This window comes from Dicentrarchus labrax, unplaced genomic scaffold (genome assembly GCF_905237075.1).
Source record: "Dicentrarchus labrax unplaced genomic scaffold, dlabrax2021, whole genome shotgun sequence".
Lineage (NCBI taxonomy): Eukaryota > Metazoa > Chordata > Actinopteri > Moronidae > Dicentrarchus > Dicentrarchus labrax.
The window spans coordinates 247,612-266,789 of NW_026136720.1; the positions used below are offsets into that span (position 1 = coordinate 247,612).

At 42.3% G+C, this 19,178-nt stretch overlaps 2 protein-coding genes and 1 pseudogene across 3 annotated transcripts; 2 read left to right on the plus strand and 1 right to left on the minus strand.

Annotated features, from left to right (window-relative positions):
* LOC127353840 (cadherin EGF LAG seven-pass G-type receptor 1-like) overlaps positions 1–19,178 on the minus strand; it is a 147,680-nt pseudogene that overhangs the window by 107,006 nt on the left and 21,496 nt on the right.
* LOC127352656 (gamma-crystallin M2-like) lies at positions 993–2,232 on the plus strand. Its single transcript, XM_051381225.1, has 3 exons — positions 993–1,086; positions 1,551–1,793; positions 1,903–2,232. The coding sequence occupies exons 1-3, from the start codon at positions 1,054–1,056 to the stop codon at positions 2,179–2,181; spliced, it is 555 nt and encodes a 184-aa protein (XP_051237185.1). The 5' UTR covers positions 993–1,053; the 3' UTR covers positions 2,182–2,232.
* Positions 11,986–17,550, plus strand: LOC127352645 (uncharacterized). 2 transcript variants are annotated; one of them, XM_051381203.1, is made up of 2 exons: positions 11,986–12,134; positions 12,279–17,550. In XM_051381203.1, exon 2 carries the CDS (start codon positions 13,880–13,882, stop codon positions 15,491–15,493), a length of 1,614 nt encoding a protein of 537 aa, XP_051237163.1. In that variant the 5' UTR covers positions 11,986–12,134; positions 12,279–13,879; the 3' UTR covers positions 15,494–17,550. The 2 variants fall into 2 exon arrangements, with proteins under 2 accessions (XP_051237163.1, XP_051237164.1); XM_051381204.1 differs by having other exon boundaries at positions 12,289–17,550.

Below are 19,178 nucleotides of genomic sequence, written 5' to 3' on the forward strand. Positions count from 1 at the left end.
TAATCAGTGACCCTACTAGTTATACTACCCATAAAATTCAGACTGACGACGATTAAAATCTAGATTTGTTTGTTAAAGTAATGGAATATTTCCAGTTGTTGAATGTCTCCGTCTTCCAAACTAGTTTCCTCCATGATTACAAAAATGAATCCAAGGATGTGATTGGACTGTTGGATTTCAGATATTTCAGTGGGAGGAGATAACACAAGTAATATTGTAACAAATAGTTTTTATAAGGGGGGTAATTATCAGTAATTAGTTACACTAGTACTTACTGTAGAAAGTAATATTATTTGTCTATTTGTCTGTCTTTTACTAACATCATACAACATCATGAAATGCAGAAATATTCTTTAAACAGACTTTAAGAACAAATAAACAAATACATGAATAAAAAAAGTATCTGTATATATGTAGAATGTGTTATAACTTGTGTTGCTGTTGATTCCTCAGAAGCAAATTTTTCATTTGAAACATTTGGATTCAATCAGTTAGATTAACTGATTGTTTGTTGGTTTTATAGTTCTGATGTCTCTCTTTGATTAAATATTAAAATAGCAGATAAATAGCAGAAAGAAAACCTTCAGTTCAATTTGTTTCTACAGATTGTAACCTAACAGATATTTCATGTGTCCCAAACTCTTCAAAACAGTGAAATAAAAGAGTGTCAATAAAAGACAAACACTGTGAGTCTGTGTGAATAAGAATAGAAAGTGTCACAGTTCTGATGTTTATGGTGTGAATGCAGTGGTTTTGTTTTGTCTTCAGGTTTTTGTTCCAGAAAGCGTAGTGGAGCGCTTTCAACAGAGGCCTGAAGGAGACACACAGCTGCTGTCTGTTCTCTTTGTCTGTAGTTTCTAAGAGAAATGCCGAACACAGAGCGTCTCTTTATGACATGCTGCTGGCTCAGGCTGTTTGCACAAAAGGCTTCAGCTGCTCAGGTGCTATAAAGAGCAGCAGCTGCCGCACAGGTAACACACAGCAACCGGCAACATCAGCAGCAGCAACAGCAGCAGCAGCAGCAGCAACCAGCTGAGCAACCACAGAGGCAACATGACATCCAGCAGCATGAACATGATGGGCAGGGTGAGAAACATTAACTTCAGTTGTTAGTTAATGACTCAATAATTCACATATTATAAACAACTTTACATTCCAGACACAAGCAGGCATTTTTCCAAGCACTACAACATGGTTCCCCACCTTTTCCCTTAAGGGTTTATTTTTACTTAGTTTTAGTGTAATTTCTGTGAACTATAATAACCTTGGTTTTGTATTGAGCTAACTAAAAACGAAACACTAGTTATTTATAATCGACTCTACACTTCAACTAATTTATACTATTCTTGCATTTAACTCGCACATATAAATATAGATCCATTTCTCAGCATTATGTATTTACATTGTCGTTATATATTACATATTTATATGTATTTTCTATTTTTCTATATGTAGTGGTATATATTATTGTATAAATTGTAGTGTGTATTGTTGTATAATGTATATTTGTGAGTTTTAGTTGTTTGACAGGAAGGTTCCTCTGCCCTTAGGTGGTCTTCTATGAGGACAGAAACTTCCAGGGTCGTTCCTATGAGTGCAGCAGCGACTGTGCCGACATGTCATCCTACCTGAGCAGGTGTCACTCCTGCAGGGTGGAGAGAGGCTGCTTCATGGTCTACGACCGCACCAACTTCATGGGCAACCAGTACTTCCTGAGGAGGGGCGAGTATGCTGACTACATGAGCATGATGGGAATGAGCGACTGCATCAGGTCCTGCCGCATGATCCCCATGGTAACCACACAGCCAATCACAGCACTGGCATCAGTATGAGCTGACTAATCACAGGAGAAGAGTTGAGGTGCTGATTGATGATTAATGATTGATTATTGTTATGTTGCAGCACCGTGGCTCCTACAGGATGAGGATCTATGAGAGGGAGAACTTTGGAGGCATGATGCACGAACTGATGGATGACTGCGACAACATCATGGACCGCTACCGCATGTCCAACTGCATGTCATGTAATGTGATGGACGGACACTGGCTGATGTACGAGCAGCCCAACTACAGAGGCAGGATGATGTACATGAGGCCTGGAGAGTACAGGAACTTCATGAACATGGGCATGAGCAACATGAGGTTTATGAGCATGAGACGCATCATGGACTCTTACTATTAGAGTTACCATGAAAACAATCAGAATATATCAATAAAGTTATGTTTGAATCAACATTTACGGCCTGCTATGTTCAATAAACATTGAACCCAATTAAATACTCACATAATCACATTACATATACAGACATCACAACAGTGTAGCAACAGGGTTAATTGATGGTTAAAAAATCAAAACCTTTAATTTTACAATCAGATCCTGATTTAAAAATCATACATATACATTAGTTGTATGCTTTACAAAAGTTTATACTAAAAAAAATTATTTCTACATAAAAAAAACATACCTTTCAAATAGAAATAAATTTCCCTGAATATTTTATTATCCATCATTAACAATATATTACATCCATCTGAGCGCAAAGATTCTTCTTTTTCACTCAAACACAGTCAGCAACTTCTGTGACTACAGATAAATCCAACACTGAAATAACAAAACCTGAGGTTCTCACAAAAGTGAGTCAATCTCCATAAGGCCCAATATTAAAATGCCAAACGTTATTCAATTTTTCAATTCAATTTTATTTGTATAGCGCCAATTCATAACAGAAGTTATCTCAGGACACTTTTCAAATAGAGCAGGTCAAGACCGAACTCTTTAAAACATTAATTACAGAGACCCTACAGTACCACCATGAGCAAGCACTTGGCGACAAGGGCAAGGAAAAACTGCCTGTTAAAAGGCAGAAACCTAGGACAGATCCTTCGGCTCTAGGTGGGTGGTCGTCTGTCTCGACCAGTTGGGGTGAGAGAGAGAGAGAGAGAGAGAGACAGACAGACAGGTGCACAGCAACAACAGTATTGGCAATGGCAATCTAGCAGGACCATGGCAGGAGGCTCCACCAGGATCGATAAGAACCTGTGAGACGAGAAAGCACAAGAACTCCGGGGAAGAAGTGAAGTTAGTAACATGCATTAATGGAACATGAATGAGTGCAGAAAGAGAGAGGAAGGGAGGAGCTCAGTGCACCATGGGAAATCCCCCGATAGTTTAGGCCTATAGCAGCATAACTCCTGAACCATCCCTTGTTCAGGACTCATCCAGCCCTAACTATAAGCTTTATCAAAGAGGAATGTCTTAAGCCTACTCTTGAATGTGGAGAGGGTGTCTGCCTCCCGAACCACAACTGGAAGCTGGTTCCACAGGAGAGGAGCTTGGTTCTGAAGGCTCTGGCTCCTGTTCTACTTTTAGAGACTATAGGAACCACAAGTAGCCCAGCATTCAGAGAACGTAGTGTTCTAGTGGGGTAATAGGGTACTATGAGCTCTTTAAGATATGAAGGGGCCTGACCATGAAGAGCTTTATAGGTAAGGAGGAGGATTTTAAATTCTATTCTACATTTTACAGGGAGCCAATGCAGAGAAGCTAGTACAGGAGAGATGTGATCTCTTTTTCTAGTTCCTGTCAGTACTCGTGCTGCAGCGTTCTGAATTAATTGGAGCATTTTAATGGACTTATTGGGGCCACCTGATAATAAAGAGTTGCGGTAATCCAGCCTTGAAGTAACAAATGCATGGATTAGTTTTTCTGCATCTGTCTGTGATAGTATGTGTCTAATTTTTCTAATATTACGGAAATGAAAGAAGGCAGTCCTAGAGGTCTGCTTTATGTGGGAGTTAAATGACAAATCCTGATCAAAGATAACTCCAAGATTCCTGACAGTGGTGCTAGAGGCCAAGTTAATGCCATCTAGAGTAACTATATCTTTAGACAGTGAGTCTCTAAGGTTTTTGGGGCCAAGAACAAGAATTTCGTTTTTTTCTGAGTTTAACATCAGAAAATTGCAGGTCATCCAGGATTTTATGTCCTTAAGACATGTTTGTAATTTAGATAACTGATTAATTTCATTGGGCTTGATTGATAGATATAACTGCATATCATCTGCATAACAGTGAAAGTTAATGGAGTGATTCCTAATAATGTTGCCTAAAGGGAGCATATATAGAGTAAATAGTATTGGTCCAAGTACAGAACCTTGTGGAACTCCATGACTAACTGTAGTATTTATTGAAGATTCATCGTTAACATGTACAAACTGCGAGCGATCGGATAAATATGACTTAAACCAGCTTAGTGCGGTTCCTTTAATGCCAATTTAATGTTCAAGTCTCTGCAAAAGAACATCATGGTCAATGGTGTCAAATGCAGCACTAAGATCCAACAATACAAGTACAGAGACAAGTCCATTGTCAGAAACAATCAGAAGGTCATTATTAACTTTAACCAGAGCTGTCTCTATGCTGTGATGAACTCTAAATCCTGACTGAAAATTCTCAAATAAACTATTGTTATGTAGAAAGTCACACAACTCTTTGGCGACTACTTTCTCCAGAATCTTAGAGAAGAAGGGGAGGTTAGAAATCGGTCTATAGTTGGGTAAAACCCCTGGGTCAAGAGTGGGCTTTTTAAGAAGGGGTTTAATTACAGCTACTTTAAAGGACTGTGGTACATATCCTGATAATAAAGAAAGATTAATCATATCCAGTAAAGAAGTGCCAATTAGGGGAACAACTTCTTTAAGCAGCCTAGTTGGGACCGGGTCTAATAGAAATAGATATGTCGGCTGAATGTTGGTTTGTCATCTTACCTGAGCAGGTGTCACTCCTGCAGGGAGGCAGATTCAGGTCCAGTGCTGGCGGCCTGTACTAATGACAACAGGATGTTACCTCTGTGTCAAACATCCTGTCAACCATCAACCTTTGACCACCAGCTTTGTTGCTTCATGATAACAGCTGATTCTTCTTCTCAGGTTCCTGACTGAAACTTCAGATGGATTTTTATAGGGAGTCTCTGCATTGGCTCCCTATAAAATGTAGAATTGAATTTAAAATACTCCTCCTCACCTATAAAGCTCTTCATGGTCAGGCCCCTTCATATCTTAAAGAGCTCATAGTACCCTATTACCCCACTAGAACACTACGTTCTCTGAATGCTGGGCTACTTGTGGTTCCTATAGTCTCTAAAAGTAGAACAGGAGCCAGAGCCTTCAGTTACCAAGCTCCTCTCCTGTGGAACCAGCTTCCAGTTGTGGTTCGGGAGGCAGACACCCTCACCACATTCAAGAGTAGGCTTAAGACATTCCTCTTTGATAAAGCTTATAGTTAGGGCTGGATCAGGTGAGTCCTGAACCATCCCTTAGTTATGCTGCTATAGGCCTAGACTATCGGGGGATTTCCCATGGTGCACTGAGCTACTCTCTTCCTCTCTCTTTCTGCACTCATTCATGTCCCTTTAATGCATGTTACTAACTCCACTTCTTCCCCGGAGTTCTTGTGCTTTCTCGTCTCGCAGGTTCTCATGGATCCTGGTGGAGCCTCCTGCCATGGTCCTGCTTGACTGCCATTGCCAATACTGTTGTTGCTGTGCACCTGTCTGTCTGTCTGTCGCTCTCTCTCTCTCTCTCTCTCTCTCTCTCACCCCAACTGGTCGAGACAGACGACCACCCACCTAGAGCCGGAGGATCTGTCCTAGGTTTCTGCCTTTTAACAGGCAGTTTTTCCTTGCCCTTGTCGCCAAGTGCTTGCTCATGGTGGTACTGTTGGGTCTCTGTAATTAATGTTAAAGAGTTCGGTCTAGACCTGCTCTATTTGAAAAGTGTCCTGAGATAACTTCTGTTATGAATTGGCGCTATACAAATAAAATTGAATTGAAAAAAATTGAATTTAGAAAGAAAATATTAAAAAATATATATTTTTCACCAAATGGATTCTGAGCTTTAAGTGAATAAATAAATATAAAATATCAGTTATTTAAACATACTGTTATACCTTTATTGTGTGATTGTTTTTATTGAGCTTATATTTTATAATATATAATATTTATTTTTTGTCTTCTTCTGTATTTTTTGTGGACCATTATAACTACAATATTACAGATCAGGTCAGTGCAGAGGTCAGTGCTGTAGATACAGGGCAGAAGTCTGTCTATTTGATTCAAATAATAGTAACAATAATCATATTATTAATATTAATTTTATTTCGTTATCTGTTTTGGACAGATTTTGGCTAGTATTTCCAGATGTGGGACTCTTTCAGAAGCTGTGCATTTTCTTTCTAGTTATTCTTTTTCGTCTGTCGTACTTTTTTGGATGATTATAACTCGCACATTTTTGAAGATAGAAACATAATTCAGATTATCTCGTTTAAGCGTGTCATCATGACTTTTTGATATCTGTTAAAGACTGATGTCACTTCCTATTATGGTTATATTTAGTGACAGTGAACAGAAACTCACTTGGACTCGTCTCCATCCACAGTCATTAGCCTTGTTCTGGTTGCCATAGTGACTCCACTCTGCTGTTGCCGTGGTGACGGGGGTGGGCGTGTCTGCAGCATCAGGGGAAGAGATGGGATGACTCTGTTTCCCCTGGCGACCTGCCGATCAAGGCTGCGATTTGTTGGAGTGGAGGGGGCCGGGAATAAGAGGGGCAGTGCTTCACTGAGGAGGTACTTCCGGTTCCTGTCCATCACTGCATGCAGAGGAAGAAGTGGAGGACGGGTGAGAGGGGGGTTTCTGGTCTTTAAAATCCCTGAAAACAAACATCGTTACCATCTGCTAAATTAAGAGGAGTGTCCTAATTGGTCAGAAGGTCCTCACCTCGTCGTCTCATTGGCTGCTGGCTGCTGTCAGGTGAGCTGGGCAGGGCTCCGTCTTCAGCTGCTGATTGGTTGTTGACTTTGTTCTCCACTTGGAGCTTCACCTCCTCCTTTCATCTCCTCCTCCACCTCCTTCTCCTTTACTGTCAGTGACTGTGGGAGGAACCACCAGCCAGTAAGCTGAGAGAATTCAGATACATTTATCATTTATCATTTCATTATTGATTGTTTCATTATTGATCAGTGCTTGCTCGTGGTAAGAACTGTTGGGTCCCTGTAAATAATTTTAGACAGTTTAGACATGCTCTATTTGAAAATGGTCCTGAGATAACTTCTGTTATCAAATAAATACACAATATAGACAAATAAAATTTCATTTAAAATAATTGAATCAGCTCTTTTTTATTTTTTGGAGTAATGGAGTATTTTATTTCACTTTAAATTTATTTTTTTATAATATAAGAATAACAATTAGAATAACAATAAGAAGGGGGATAAGAATAAGAATAATAAGAATACAAATAAAAATAAATATAGCCACAAGCAGCCATTCTGAGGTTCAAACAACACAGATGATTAGACATTTAGTAGCAGTCCAACCTATGGTTCAGGAGGAGACAGCAACAATGTGTTTTTTGGAGAGCACATTGAGCTGGGCCTTTATTACAGCCCCACCATCTGGCCAATTAGGCTCATCTTTGTTGGGAAGCACATGCGCATAATTTCCATTTATTGGGCCAAGTTTAATGTTTCCAAATCATTCCAAGTCACAGGAATCTGAGCCGACACAGCAGATAAATAAATAAAAATGTTTTATCAGCCAACCAATTGTATCAGCTGATATTGATTGTGTTTTGTTATAAGTAGTTATGTTATTATATAGCAGTAAAATAAACAGTCGTCCCAATAGTTTGACTGCTTTGTAGTGTATTCGGATTTCCCTTAGGTGGCAGCATAATAAAGCCTATAAATGGGAAGTGGAGGCAGGAGCGTTTGACCAGGGGAGTATTAGTTTGCCATCAGGGTTTTCTGTCAGAAAGGATTTCATTAGATGGGATTTTGGTCGTATTGATCATCCAACACTTCCATTAGTTAGTTTTGTGGTTGAAGTTTACAGTCAACATTATGAATACCTCCTCCTGCACACTGCAGGCGCAAAACACATCTGACACGGACAGTCAGCTGTGAAACCAGCTCAACTCAGCTGACACTTTGATCAAGTTTTTTGCGTCATCAATTGATTTTCACAACTTTTCGGCGACTAAAAAGCATTAATCCGGATTTCACATTGATGTTTTTACCAGTGTTGGGGGTAACGCGTTATTGTAATCAGATTACATTTGTCTGTAACGCAGTAATGTAACGCATTACTGTTGATAACGTCAGTAATCACATTACAGTTACGAATCAAAAATGATCTTGTTACTTGCACTTCTTTGGGAGGACTGAAAACACAAATCAAACGTCCCTTTATATGCGTGCTTACGCAACGCTCGTTTGACCCTATGGTTTGACTTCACTCACGTCACGTGACATGAAGACGTGACCATAGTGTGGACGTGACTCGAGCAGGAGCAGAAGACGAGCGAAAGACGAAGAACACGAGGAAGGAGAGTAGAGGCGACAGAATGGAAACATTCATCATTTGAGAGGTGGAAATTCGGCCACTACTTTAAACTTGTAAAAAGAAAATAAAAAAATGTTACTGTGAAATGTAAGCTGTGCCCGGGGCAGAAACAGCTATCCACCACTGCCAACACAACATCTATTCAATTCAATTCAATTTTATTTGTATGGCGCCAATTCATAACAGAAGTTACAGCAATGACACAAAAAATGTCACCACGGCGACAGGTCCGACAGCACTCCACATCCCAGAGTCCTGAACGAACAACCAGCAGAACTCTGAGCTCCCAAAACCACCAGGATCCAGACCCAGAGAAAGACCTGAACAAGGAGAAGAAGAGGGAACAAACCATGTTAGCATGTTAGCAAGGCTTAGCAGAAAGACTGGAAGTGGGGGGAAACTGTTAGCATTCACTGTTTACTTTACAAGCTATGAATTCCTGTTGTTCCAGGACGTCTTCTCACCTATGATGAAGGCAGGGAGGCCCCAGCCAATAGCGTTATAGAAGGTCATGTGACGGTGGTTGATGTTGCGGATCTCAGTCATCATGCGGTAGACATGCAGCTCCTCCACCAACATCCAGCAGAATGAACACAAGTGGCAGTAATGCAGCAAGATGGCCCCCAGCCTGCACACAGACTGGTTCTGTATTCGGTCAATGGCAAGCAGGAAGAAGATCTGCGACAGGAAGACCGAGGTCACCTGGTTGAAATGGATATTGTGCAGGTTGGAGCGCAGGTCTGTGAGGACCAGGAGGAAGACAAAGGTGACGAGGAGGAGCAGCAGCGAGGAGGAGAGAGAGGTGAAAGTGACGAGCCTCAAAGGAAGAACATCCTCACGCTGACGATAAAAACACAGTGTGTAAACTTTATTTACACTTCAAACAGGTTAACTTTATTCAGCTTACTGTGCCAGGTGGACGTGGCCCTACCTCTCTCCTGGACACATCCACGGCAACGCTGGACGGCTGAACACAGCCACAGATGACGTGAGTTTGATTCCTGCTGATCAGATGACAACCTGTGGAAGACCAACTGCCGGTCCTGTTCACCCTGAAACACCAGAGAAACTGTCAGCCTTGCACAAACCTCACCGACAGACCACAATATGTCAGATGTGGTAACGAGCAGCACTGGCACACCGCAAGGAACTGTACTGTCACCGTTTCTGTTAACCCTCTACACCTCTGACTTCTGTTCCAACTGCAGAGCGTACCACCTACAGAAGTTCTCTGATGACTCCTCCATTGTCGGCTGTATCACAGATGATAGGGAGCAAGAGTACAGAGACCTGATACAGAACTTCACTAGATGGTGCAACAGAAAACACCCACAGCTCAACACAGGGAAAACCAAAGAGTTGGTGGTGGACTTCCGCCACAGCATAAGGCCCCTCCTCCCCAGTTGCTATTAGGGGGGAGAGGGTAGAGATGGTGGACACCTATAAGTTCCTGGGGGTGACACTTACAATAAACTGGACTGGACAGACACTGAGATCCTCTACAGGAAAGGACAGAGCAGACTGTTCTTTCTGAGGAGGGTCAGGTCCTTCGACGTGTGTACTCGGCTACTACGGATGTTCTACCAGTCTGTAGTGGCCAGTGTCATCTTCTGTGCTGTGGTGTGCTGGGGAGGAGGCATCAGGACTTATGTTGCCAGCTCGGTGGGGATAGATCTGGACAGACTGTGCCTGAGAAGAGGATGAGAGGGAAGCTGAAAGCCGTCATGTGTCATTGTTTGTACCATTAACCATCACTCCACAATGCCACAGCTCCCAGTACCTCCAACATCAGCAACCACAGCACCCAGTACCTCCAACCCCCATATCCACAGCTCTCAGTATCTCCAACCTCAGCACCCACAGCACCCAGTACCTCCAACCTCCACAACCACAGCTCCCAGTACCTCCAAAGCTCCCAGTACCTCCAACCTTCACAACCACAGCAGCAAGTACCTACAACCTCCATAACCACAGCACCCAGCACCTCCAACCTCCACAACCACAGTACCCAGCACCTTCAACCTCCACAACCACAGCACCCAGCACCTCCAACCCCTACTGACTAAGACTGGTTTTAGTTCAACCTAACTTATATTATTTGTCTTAAGTTGCACGTGAACAGTTTTGTTGTTAAGTCAAGCTGCTTAAAATATTTTAAACACAATTGTACTGCAGATTATATATAGTGTATATATTTTTCATTTATAGTTTTATATGTTCTATTATATTTTGTAATATTCTTATTTGTCATACTATTGTATGTACACTGTACTGTTTTTATTGCACTATATTTCCCAATGCTGCTGTGTGTAATTTGAATTTGTCCTACGGGGGATTAATGAAAGGTATATCTTATGCTATGTTATGTTATGTTATGTTATCTTATCTTAAAGACTGGAAAAAGAAGTGAACTGTTAGCTTAGCACAAAGACAGGAAACAGAGGAAGACTGTTAGCATGGATTAGCTCACCCTGCTGAGTGACTCCAGACAACGCATCGCGGCCTCACTCGTCCCTCTCTCTTCAGTAGGAGCTGCAGAGTGACAGGACGGTCCAGAGGGCGGGGCCGAGAAACACCTTCACTGTACATCACCGTGGTGACAACAGGTGTGTTGATGATGGACTGACTCAGCGCTCTGAACATGCACACATAGGGTCAGACAATAAACACAATAAACAAACTATGTGTCAACAGTTGTTGTCGCCGTTGCTTTTGTTGCCGCTTTCTTTGTCAATGTCATCATTGTTGTCAGTTTTGTTTTGTTTTTGTTGTCATTATTATTTGATTTTATGATTATGATTGTAGATGATCACCACGGCAACCAGCAGTGAGCTCGAGGCCTCAGTGTGAAGTTTCCTTTTGACAGGCGACACAGTCTGATTGACATCACTGGTGACATTACTTGTGACATTACTTGTGACATCAGCAGGCTGTTGAGTTGGTGTCTCCATGGAAACTGCAGATCAGAACAAAGGGTTGCTGTTTGACTGTTTATGGTGCAATAAAATGTTTGATTCCCAGCGACTCTGATACCTGCAGCAGGTGTAATGTCATCATGTGAAAGGAATTGTGGGAAGTTGACGGCAGCCTGGAGGTCGATAGGAAGTTCAGTCTGGATGTCAGAGAGGCGGAGCTTCATCCTGCTGCTGTCCAGGAAGTCAACTGAGAAAATTGAACACAGAGGACAGTTACTGGGAAATAATAATAATAATAATAATAAACTCACTGATGTTTGTATTTGTGAATTGTTTGTAAACTCACCAATGTTTGACGTGAGGATGATGAAGGGCTTCAGGTAGGTCTTCTTCGTGTTCTTGGCGAGGTTTTGGCCATAAAGCTCAAAGCTCCTCAGCAGATGTGAAGCTCCGCCCTCTGACCTTTGAACCTGCTGCTGCAGCTGGCTGCCACGCTCCAACAGGGCACTTCCAGTCTGAACAATATTCTACACAGCAGGTAATCAATAATCAATATGGACGATGTTTAATACAAACTGTGAAGTAAAAGTTGTTATAATAATTGTATGAAAGCCAGTTAAAGGATTGCTTGATTGATTGATTGATTGATTGTAACCTGGTGGAAGTGGCGGTCCTGCGTGGCAGCCATGTTGAAGCCGTGTTGTTGGCTCTCGTACTGCAGCAGCTGACTCAGCAGACTGAACGCCAACTGCAGGTCGCTCCCGTGAACAACCGCCTTTTGACTGGTCCTGCAGCATTGCAGCAATCCTGAGATCAAAGGTCAGAACTGAAGCTTTCTATTGGACAGAAAACTAAACTAAACTAAATCACATCCAATCTGAAGGCAATAAACACAAATTCATGTGAAATCTGCCCCATTAGCAACTTAGTAATTGTGAGGATGTCATTGTGTCGTATGTCGAGGTGTTTGCAGTCGGGGTGGAAGAGGGAGAGACAGAGCTGCTACTGCCCACAGACAGCTGCTGGAGCCCGGGGAGCTCTGCAGGAGAGAGCCGAAGCTTCTGGAGGAATAAACAGCCGAAGCGTGCTGGATTCTGCTCTGATCTGGAGACGATTACACTGTTTATCTTTTAAACTTCTGAGATTAAAAAGTGGATTTATCCTCACTCTCTGTTCTCAACCTGTCTACTGTGAGCCACAGATGTGACAGTACAATTTAGTGCAGTATTATAGAGTATAAAACAGTGGGTAACACTTTATAATGAGTACACACTATTAAGCATTAGTTAAGCATGAATAAATAATGAAATCATCATTTATAATGCATGAATACACATTAGTATGTAGTTTATATGTGACAAGTTGTATATAACAATTTATTCATACATACAATTTATTTTGAGTTAAAACACAATTCATCTGAAAAGCTCATTTCAGTTTGATATTATCACAGTTATTATAGTATCTATTTTAAAAGATGTAATTTCATTTATGGTAGTTGTGAATGTATATGAAGAATATGCAACGAGTGAGTAACACCAAGAAGAGGAATGCAGATAGGTAATACAAATCTTTATCTGTGTGGTTTAATGGTTCGTCGATCTGTTGGTAATGCCTCGGGGCTCCAGTAGGGGGATCGCGCTCCTCTTCCTCATTCAATACAGACGAGTGAAGGAAAGAGCTGCGTGTGTGTTTTCCTCATCCTTCTCCCGTTACTATTCCCCTTTTTAAGGTAATTACCATTTGCAAAGCACTGTATACTTATGAACACATGTCGATAGCATTTTTCTTTATGTTACTCTGTTACTGTAAATGCATGGAAAAGACGTTTTGTTAGACTTATTTGTTGTTTAGTTTCTTGCTAATTCAGACGTGTAAGCTAGCAGTCGGATACCTCGTGGCCACGCCGTAGAGTCTGAATGTTGACATTGGTGTTTAAGTGTGTTACTGTTTCATTTATATATTTATATATTTGTGTCTAGTTCATGTCATAATGACGAGAATTGATGAGTCAACATGTTAAAAAATACATTTCATTATTCAAAAGTTCCATGATAATTTAACTTGTTAAAAACATAATTTACATGTCGTGTGTATTTGATTAAAACAATAATTTAGATAATTTAGAACATGTTAAAAAGACACATATGATATTTGTGGTCCTAAAACTGAGTGTGCATATGTATACATTTGTCTGTTGTTCGTATGCATTGTTTAAAATAAGATTCAATACAGACGAGTGAAGGAAAGAGCTGCGTGTGTGTTTTCCTCATCCTTCTCCCGTTACTATTCCCCTTTTTAAGGGTACAACATTTGGAGGCACCGCTGGGATGTTTGGCTTGAGGACCATCCCTGAGATCTAAGTGGAATCCTCGCGTCCATCATCCCTTAAAACAACCCAGGCATCAGAGAGAAGAGTCGGACAAGGCGGTCAAGGTGGTCTTCAGACATGTACTGGCAACTTGTATCCTGAAGTGAGCAAAAGTGACCACTAGGGAGCAGCAAAAAACCAATTAAGTCAGATAGACCTTTACTTTACTGCTTGTGCCAACTCTTCTGATAAAATGGAGTCTGAATTGGAGAAGCTGCAACTGGAGATTAAAGGAACATTGTACCAACTGACTGTCAAACAGCTGATTAAAGTATGCGACACACTTCAGATTTTGGGACCAGGAATAGAACACGTGGCTGGTAAAACTCGCAGTCAGTTAATTTCTCATGTAATAGAGTATCTTGAGCGGGAAGAACTGGCCGACCTGGAGGATGAGGGTATGTCAGACCTCCTTAATGTTCAGGACATAATATACAAAGTCCATATGACAACAAACCTAAGTGAATGTGAAATCCTAAGTCAAACTGATGAACAGGAAAACCTTCAGAAAGAGGTAGAGGCGCTGAGGCTGTCACTGAAAGAAAAAGAGGATGCAATGCATGGCTTAATGAAATCAAGTACGAACACCCCTGTCAGTCCCAGCAAAACAGCAAAGAATATGGCCCCAGCACCGTCTAATGGTTCCATGTGGCGCAAAGATTTTAAGATATCTGGCCAGATAGGTGAGCCAGGGCAAAAGGATAGGCTAACCTTTTCTAGTTTAGCCCGACAAATTGAAAGTGGGCTCAGCAAAGACTATCCAGAGTCAGAGATCATTGATGCTGTAATCCACGCCATCACACCAGGTCTGCAATTGCGAAGTTACCTTGAAGGGAAAGACAAACTTACCCTGCCTGCCCTTCGCAGAATTCTCAGATCTCATTACCAGGAGAAAGCTGCCACAGAGTTATATAAACAACTCACCTCTGAGGTTCAAAACAGTAAGGAGACCCCTCAGAATTTCCTGATAAGAGCAATGGACCTGAGACAGAAGATCCTGTTTGCTTCTCAGGAAGCTGACTCAAGTCTAAAATATGACCCAGCACTAGTCCAGAGTCTATTCATGCACACTGTTCTAACTGGCCTTCAGAGTGACAATATTAAGAGTGACCTGCAGCCTTACCTCCTCCAAACGAGCACTTCAGATGAGCTGCTGCTGGAGAAACTGAACATTGCATGCAGCAACGAAAAAGAGAGGCAGGACAAAAAGAAACATGCTGCTCCATCACGTGTAACTACTGTGAATACAGTTCAGTCAAGCGAACCTCCAGTGGAAAAGAAAAGCACCATCCCACAACGCACAGCTACACTTCCTCCAGATCTGCTTTCTGAGATAAAAGAAATGCGCTCTGACATGGTGCTGTTGAAGGACTTGAGAGCTGAGGTCTCCCAGATCAGGGAAACCATCCAAAGATCCACACCTGCACCCCCACAATATCCCCAACCAAACAGAGAACCAGCAAATATGCCTGCCCCATATCCAGTGTTCTTCCCCCCACAGCCCCCACATTGTAACAATGAATCAGATCCCATGCCCTTTTACCAACAGCAGTCACCAACAGCAGTGCAGGAGTACCGACCAGTATTTGGTCCTGGGCGAATGAGGGAGACAACTCAGTTTCAGCAAAGGTTTGCACCTCAGCGGTTCTACCCAGCACCACGCTCTCGCCCAAGGTGTTTCTCTTGTATGCAAGCAGGTGAAGAGTACTGTCAGCATTGCTTTAAGTGTGGAAGCAGTGAACACTTCAGAGCAGGTTGTAAAGCACAGAGATCAGTAGAGCCAGCTAGGAAGAGTCCTTTAAACTAAGAGGGGTTGCTCCCACGGGACATGGAGTAACCAGTAACATAGATAAGTCCCAAGTTTGCACAAGTTGTGAAGAAGAAAAAGGAAGTGAGGAACTAAAATGTTGTTCAGTTTGTAAAACCACACTGTACTGCTCAAAAGAGTGCCAGAGAACCCATTGGCCAGCACACAAAAGACACTGTAAGCCTTCTGCATGTTCAAGTATTAAGAAAAAGGCAACTCAGTCATGTGAGAAAGTTAAATGCAAAGAAAGTAGTGCTCCAGAGAAAACACCTACTGTAAGAGAGCTAGTAGGGAAGAAGTGTGTAATCAGGTGTTTCCTGCACAAACAAAAGATTCAGGCACTTTGGGACACAGGTTCACAGGTTTGTGCTATAGACGAACAATGGAAAAGAAGCCATTTACCTGATGTGCCACTCAGAGATGTAGCAGAGCTAGTCGACCCACTTGATCCGTTACAAATTGAAGCAGCCAATGGGACAGAAATGCCATACATCGGCTGGCTTGAAGTGTCCTTTAAGCTCACCGCTAGTGATCATGAGTTGCTAATACCCATGCTAGTGCTAAGAGGCAACCAACAACAGTGTCCCATTATTGGCTTTAATGTTATTGAACGCCTTGTCCTAGATAGCATGCAAGATCAGACAAAGCAAGGAGACAAAGAGAAACTCGTGAAGGCTGTAAAAATGGCTTTTCCTCATCTCAGGAAGAACAAAGCAAAAACCTTTATTAATGCAGTGAGTGTAGGGCAAGAATGTGATCATAATGTAAGGACAGTAAATGAGAGAATCAGTGTGCCTAAACAGAGCTCCATCCAAATTGAGTGTCGAGTACAGGCTGCACCTTTCAAAGAGGATAAGACTCTTATTTTCGAACCTTATGAGAATCCACAGTGGCCTGAAGGACTGGACTTTTGTGATACCCTTGTGTCAGTGAAGGCAGGCATGACCCCAAAAATCATTGTTAGTGTGCAAAACCCTACAGGTCATGACATTACGCTGCCCGGAAGGACTGTTATTGGAACTGTACAGTCAGTGAGGTCAGTGTATCCTGCCAACATATTTAAAACAGATCATCTAACAACTGCATCCATTCATCATGTCCAGGCCCAGAGTTCCAGTGAAAGCATCCCTGCACATGAACCTTGGGATCCTCCTGTGGATTTGACTCACCTGGAAGAACATCAGAGACAAATAGTCCGTCAGATGTCAGAGTCATTTTCTAAGTCTGATAATGACATAGGCTGTGTGGAAAACCTACAAATGGACATTTCACTAAAAGATGTTGAGCCAGTGTCAAAAGCATATCTCTCTGTTCCAAAGCCTTTGTACAAAGAGATGAAAGACTACTTACGGGACTTGATAGCGCAAGGGTGGGTTGAAAAATCTACCTCTTCCTACTCCTCCCCAGTTGTCTGTGTAAGAAAAAAAGACGGTACGCTGCGCTTATGTATTGACTACAGGGAGCTCAATAGGAAAACTCACCCAGACCGCCACCCCATCCCCAGAGTACAGGACATTATGGACACTCTGGGGGGAAACACCCTCTTTTCACTGCTGGACCAGGGTAAGGCATATCACCAGGGGTTCATGTCAAAGGACAGTAGACACTTAACAGCTTTTGTGACCCCCTGGGGCCTGTATGAGTGGGTCCGAATCCCATTTGGGCTCATGAATGCACCTGCAGCATTCCAGCGCTGCATGGAACAGTGCTTAGAGGGCTTAAGGGATGAAATATGTGTGCCTTATCTCGATGACGTTCTTGTGTTTAGCAAAACCTTTGAGGATCATGTCAGTGATGTCAGAAGGGTGCTGCGACGACTGAGGGGACATGGGATAAAACTGAAACCCAAGAAATGTGACCTGTTTAAGGCGGAAGTACGGTACCTTGGGAGGATTGTGTCTGCTGAGGGAAACAGGATGGACTCTGCTGATACTGCTGCAGTAAGGGCTCTGAAAGACAAGCAGCCAGGTACTGTTGGTGAACTAAGAGCAATATTAGGACTGTTGAGTTATTACCGGCAGTACATCAAGGATTTTTCACGTATTGCCTGCCCCTTGTATGACCTCTAAAAACCTTCAGAGACTGAGACCTTGCAAAACAAAAAGAGGAAGTGGCAAACAAAACGGAACAGCAAAGGAATGCCATCCAACACACCCATTGAGTGGACTGATGCACACCAGTCAATACTGGAGCAGTTGATAGACTGTCTCATTCAGCCTCCTGTTCTAGGCTTCCCAGAGTTTTCACAGCCCTTTATCCTCCATACTGACGCTTCCAACCAAGGACTAGGTGCAGTTTTGTACCAAAGGCAGAATGGGAAGCTTCGTGTAATTGCTTATGGCTCCCGTACTTTAACTGCAGCAGAGAAAAATTACCATCTACATTCAGGCAAGTTAGAGTTCTTAGCTCTTAAGTGGGCAATCACAGAGAAATTTCGTGATTATCTATACTATGCACCATTCTTCACCGTCTACAGTGACAATAATCCACTTACCTATGTGCTGTCCACTGCTAAACTGAATGCAACAGGGTGCCGATGGGTAGCAGAACTAGCAGATTTCCATTTCACGATCAAATACCGCCCCTGGTAAAGAAAATATTGACGCAGACAGTCTGTCCAGAATGCCTTTGGATATAGAGACATTCATGAAAGAGTGTTCAGAGGAAATGGCATATGATGTGATTGGTGCAGCTACACAGGCAGTGGAAAATCAGGATGAATCCAACGTGTCTTGGTCCATGGGCGTTTCAGTTGAATGTGCGGCAGTTGCTACAGGCACATCCCTCATTCCACTCACAACAGGACAAATTAAACACGACCAGAGGAATGATCCCACTGTTGGATCGGTGGTTCAGTTCAGACTGGCTGACAAAAAGCCATCAGGTCAAGAACTAAAACAACTCAGTCCACAGATCACATGTCTTCTCAGACAGTGGGACAAACTGGAAATTAATGAAAGTGGAGTGTTGTACAGGAAAACTGCAAACAGAAAACAATTGGTGCTTCCTGAAAAATATAAAAGTACAGTGTTAAAGGAACTTCACGATGAGATGGGCCATCAAGGTGTTGACAGGACAACATCACTGATACGAGACCGATTTTACTGGCCCTACATGCAGCGAGAGATAGAGGAATATGTCGCAAGAAGATGTGTGTGCCTAAAACAGAAGAAGCCAAGTCATGAGACAAGAGCACCGCTGACGAGCATTGTCACCACTCAACCGTTTGAGCTTGTCTCAGTGGATTTCTTGCACCTTGATAAATGTAAAGGTGGTTATGAATATATTCTTGTAATAATTGACCATTTTACACGTTTTGCACAAGCTTACGCCACAACTTCCAAATCAGGCAAAACAGCGGCAGACAAAATATTTAATGACTATGCATTGAAATTTGGCTTCCCAACAAGGATACACCACGATCAGGGTGGTGAATTTGAAAATCAACTGTTCACACAACTAAAAAAGTACTGTGGAGTTGCTGGGTCGAGAACTACTCCCTACCACCCTCAAGGGAACGGACAGGTAGAGCGGTTTAACCGAACACTACTCCAGATGTTGAAGACCCTCACAGAGAGACAAAAGACTAACTGGAAAGACTCACTAAACAAACTGATGTACGCATACAATTGTACTCGCAGTGAAGTGACTCAAATTCCCCTTTTTAAGGGTACAACATATAAAC

What these genes read in the sequence shown, in the direction of transcription:
- LOC127352656 (XM_051381225.1), top strand. Translation starts at nt 1,054, where the DNA reads ATGACATCCAGCAGCATGAACATGATGGGCAGG. An exon ending in GCATGAACATGATGGGCAGG is followed by an intron (nt 1,087 to 1,550) that starts GTGAGAAACATT and finishes CTCTGCCCTTAG; the next exon opens with GTGGTCTTCTATGAGGACAG. An exon ending in CCTGCCGCATGATCCCCATG is followed by an intron (nt 1,794 to 1,902) that starts GTAACCACACAG and finishes GTTATGTTGCAG; the next exon opens with CACCGTGGCTCCTACAGGAT.
- LOC127352645 (XM_051381203.1), top strand. Translation starts at nt 13,880, where the DNA reads ATGGAGTCTGAATTGGAGAAGCTGCAACTGGAGATTAAAGGAACATTG.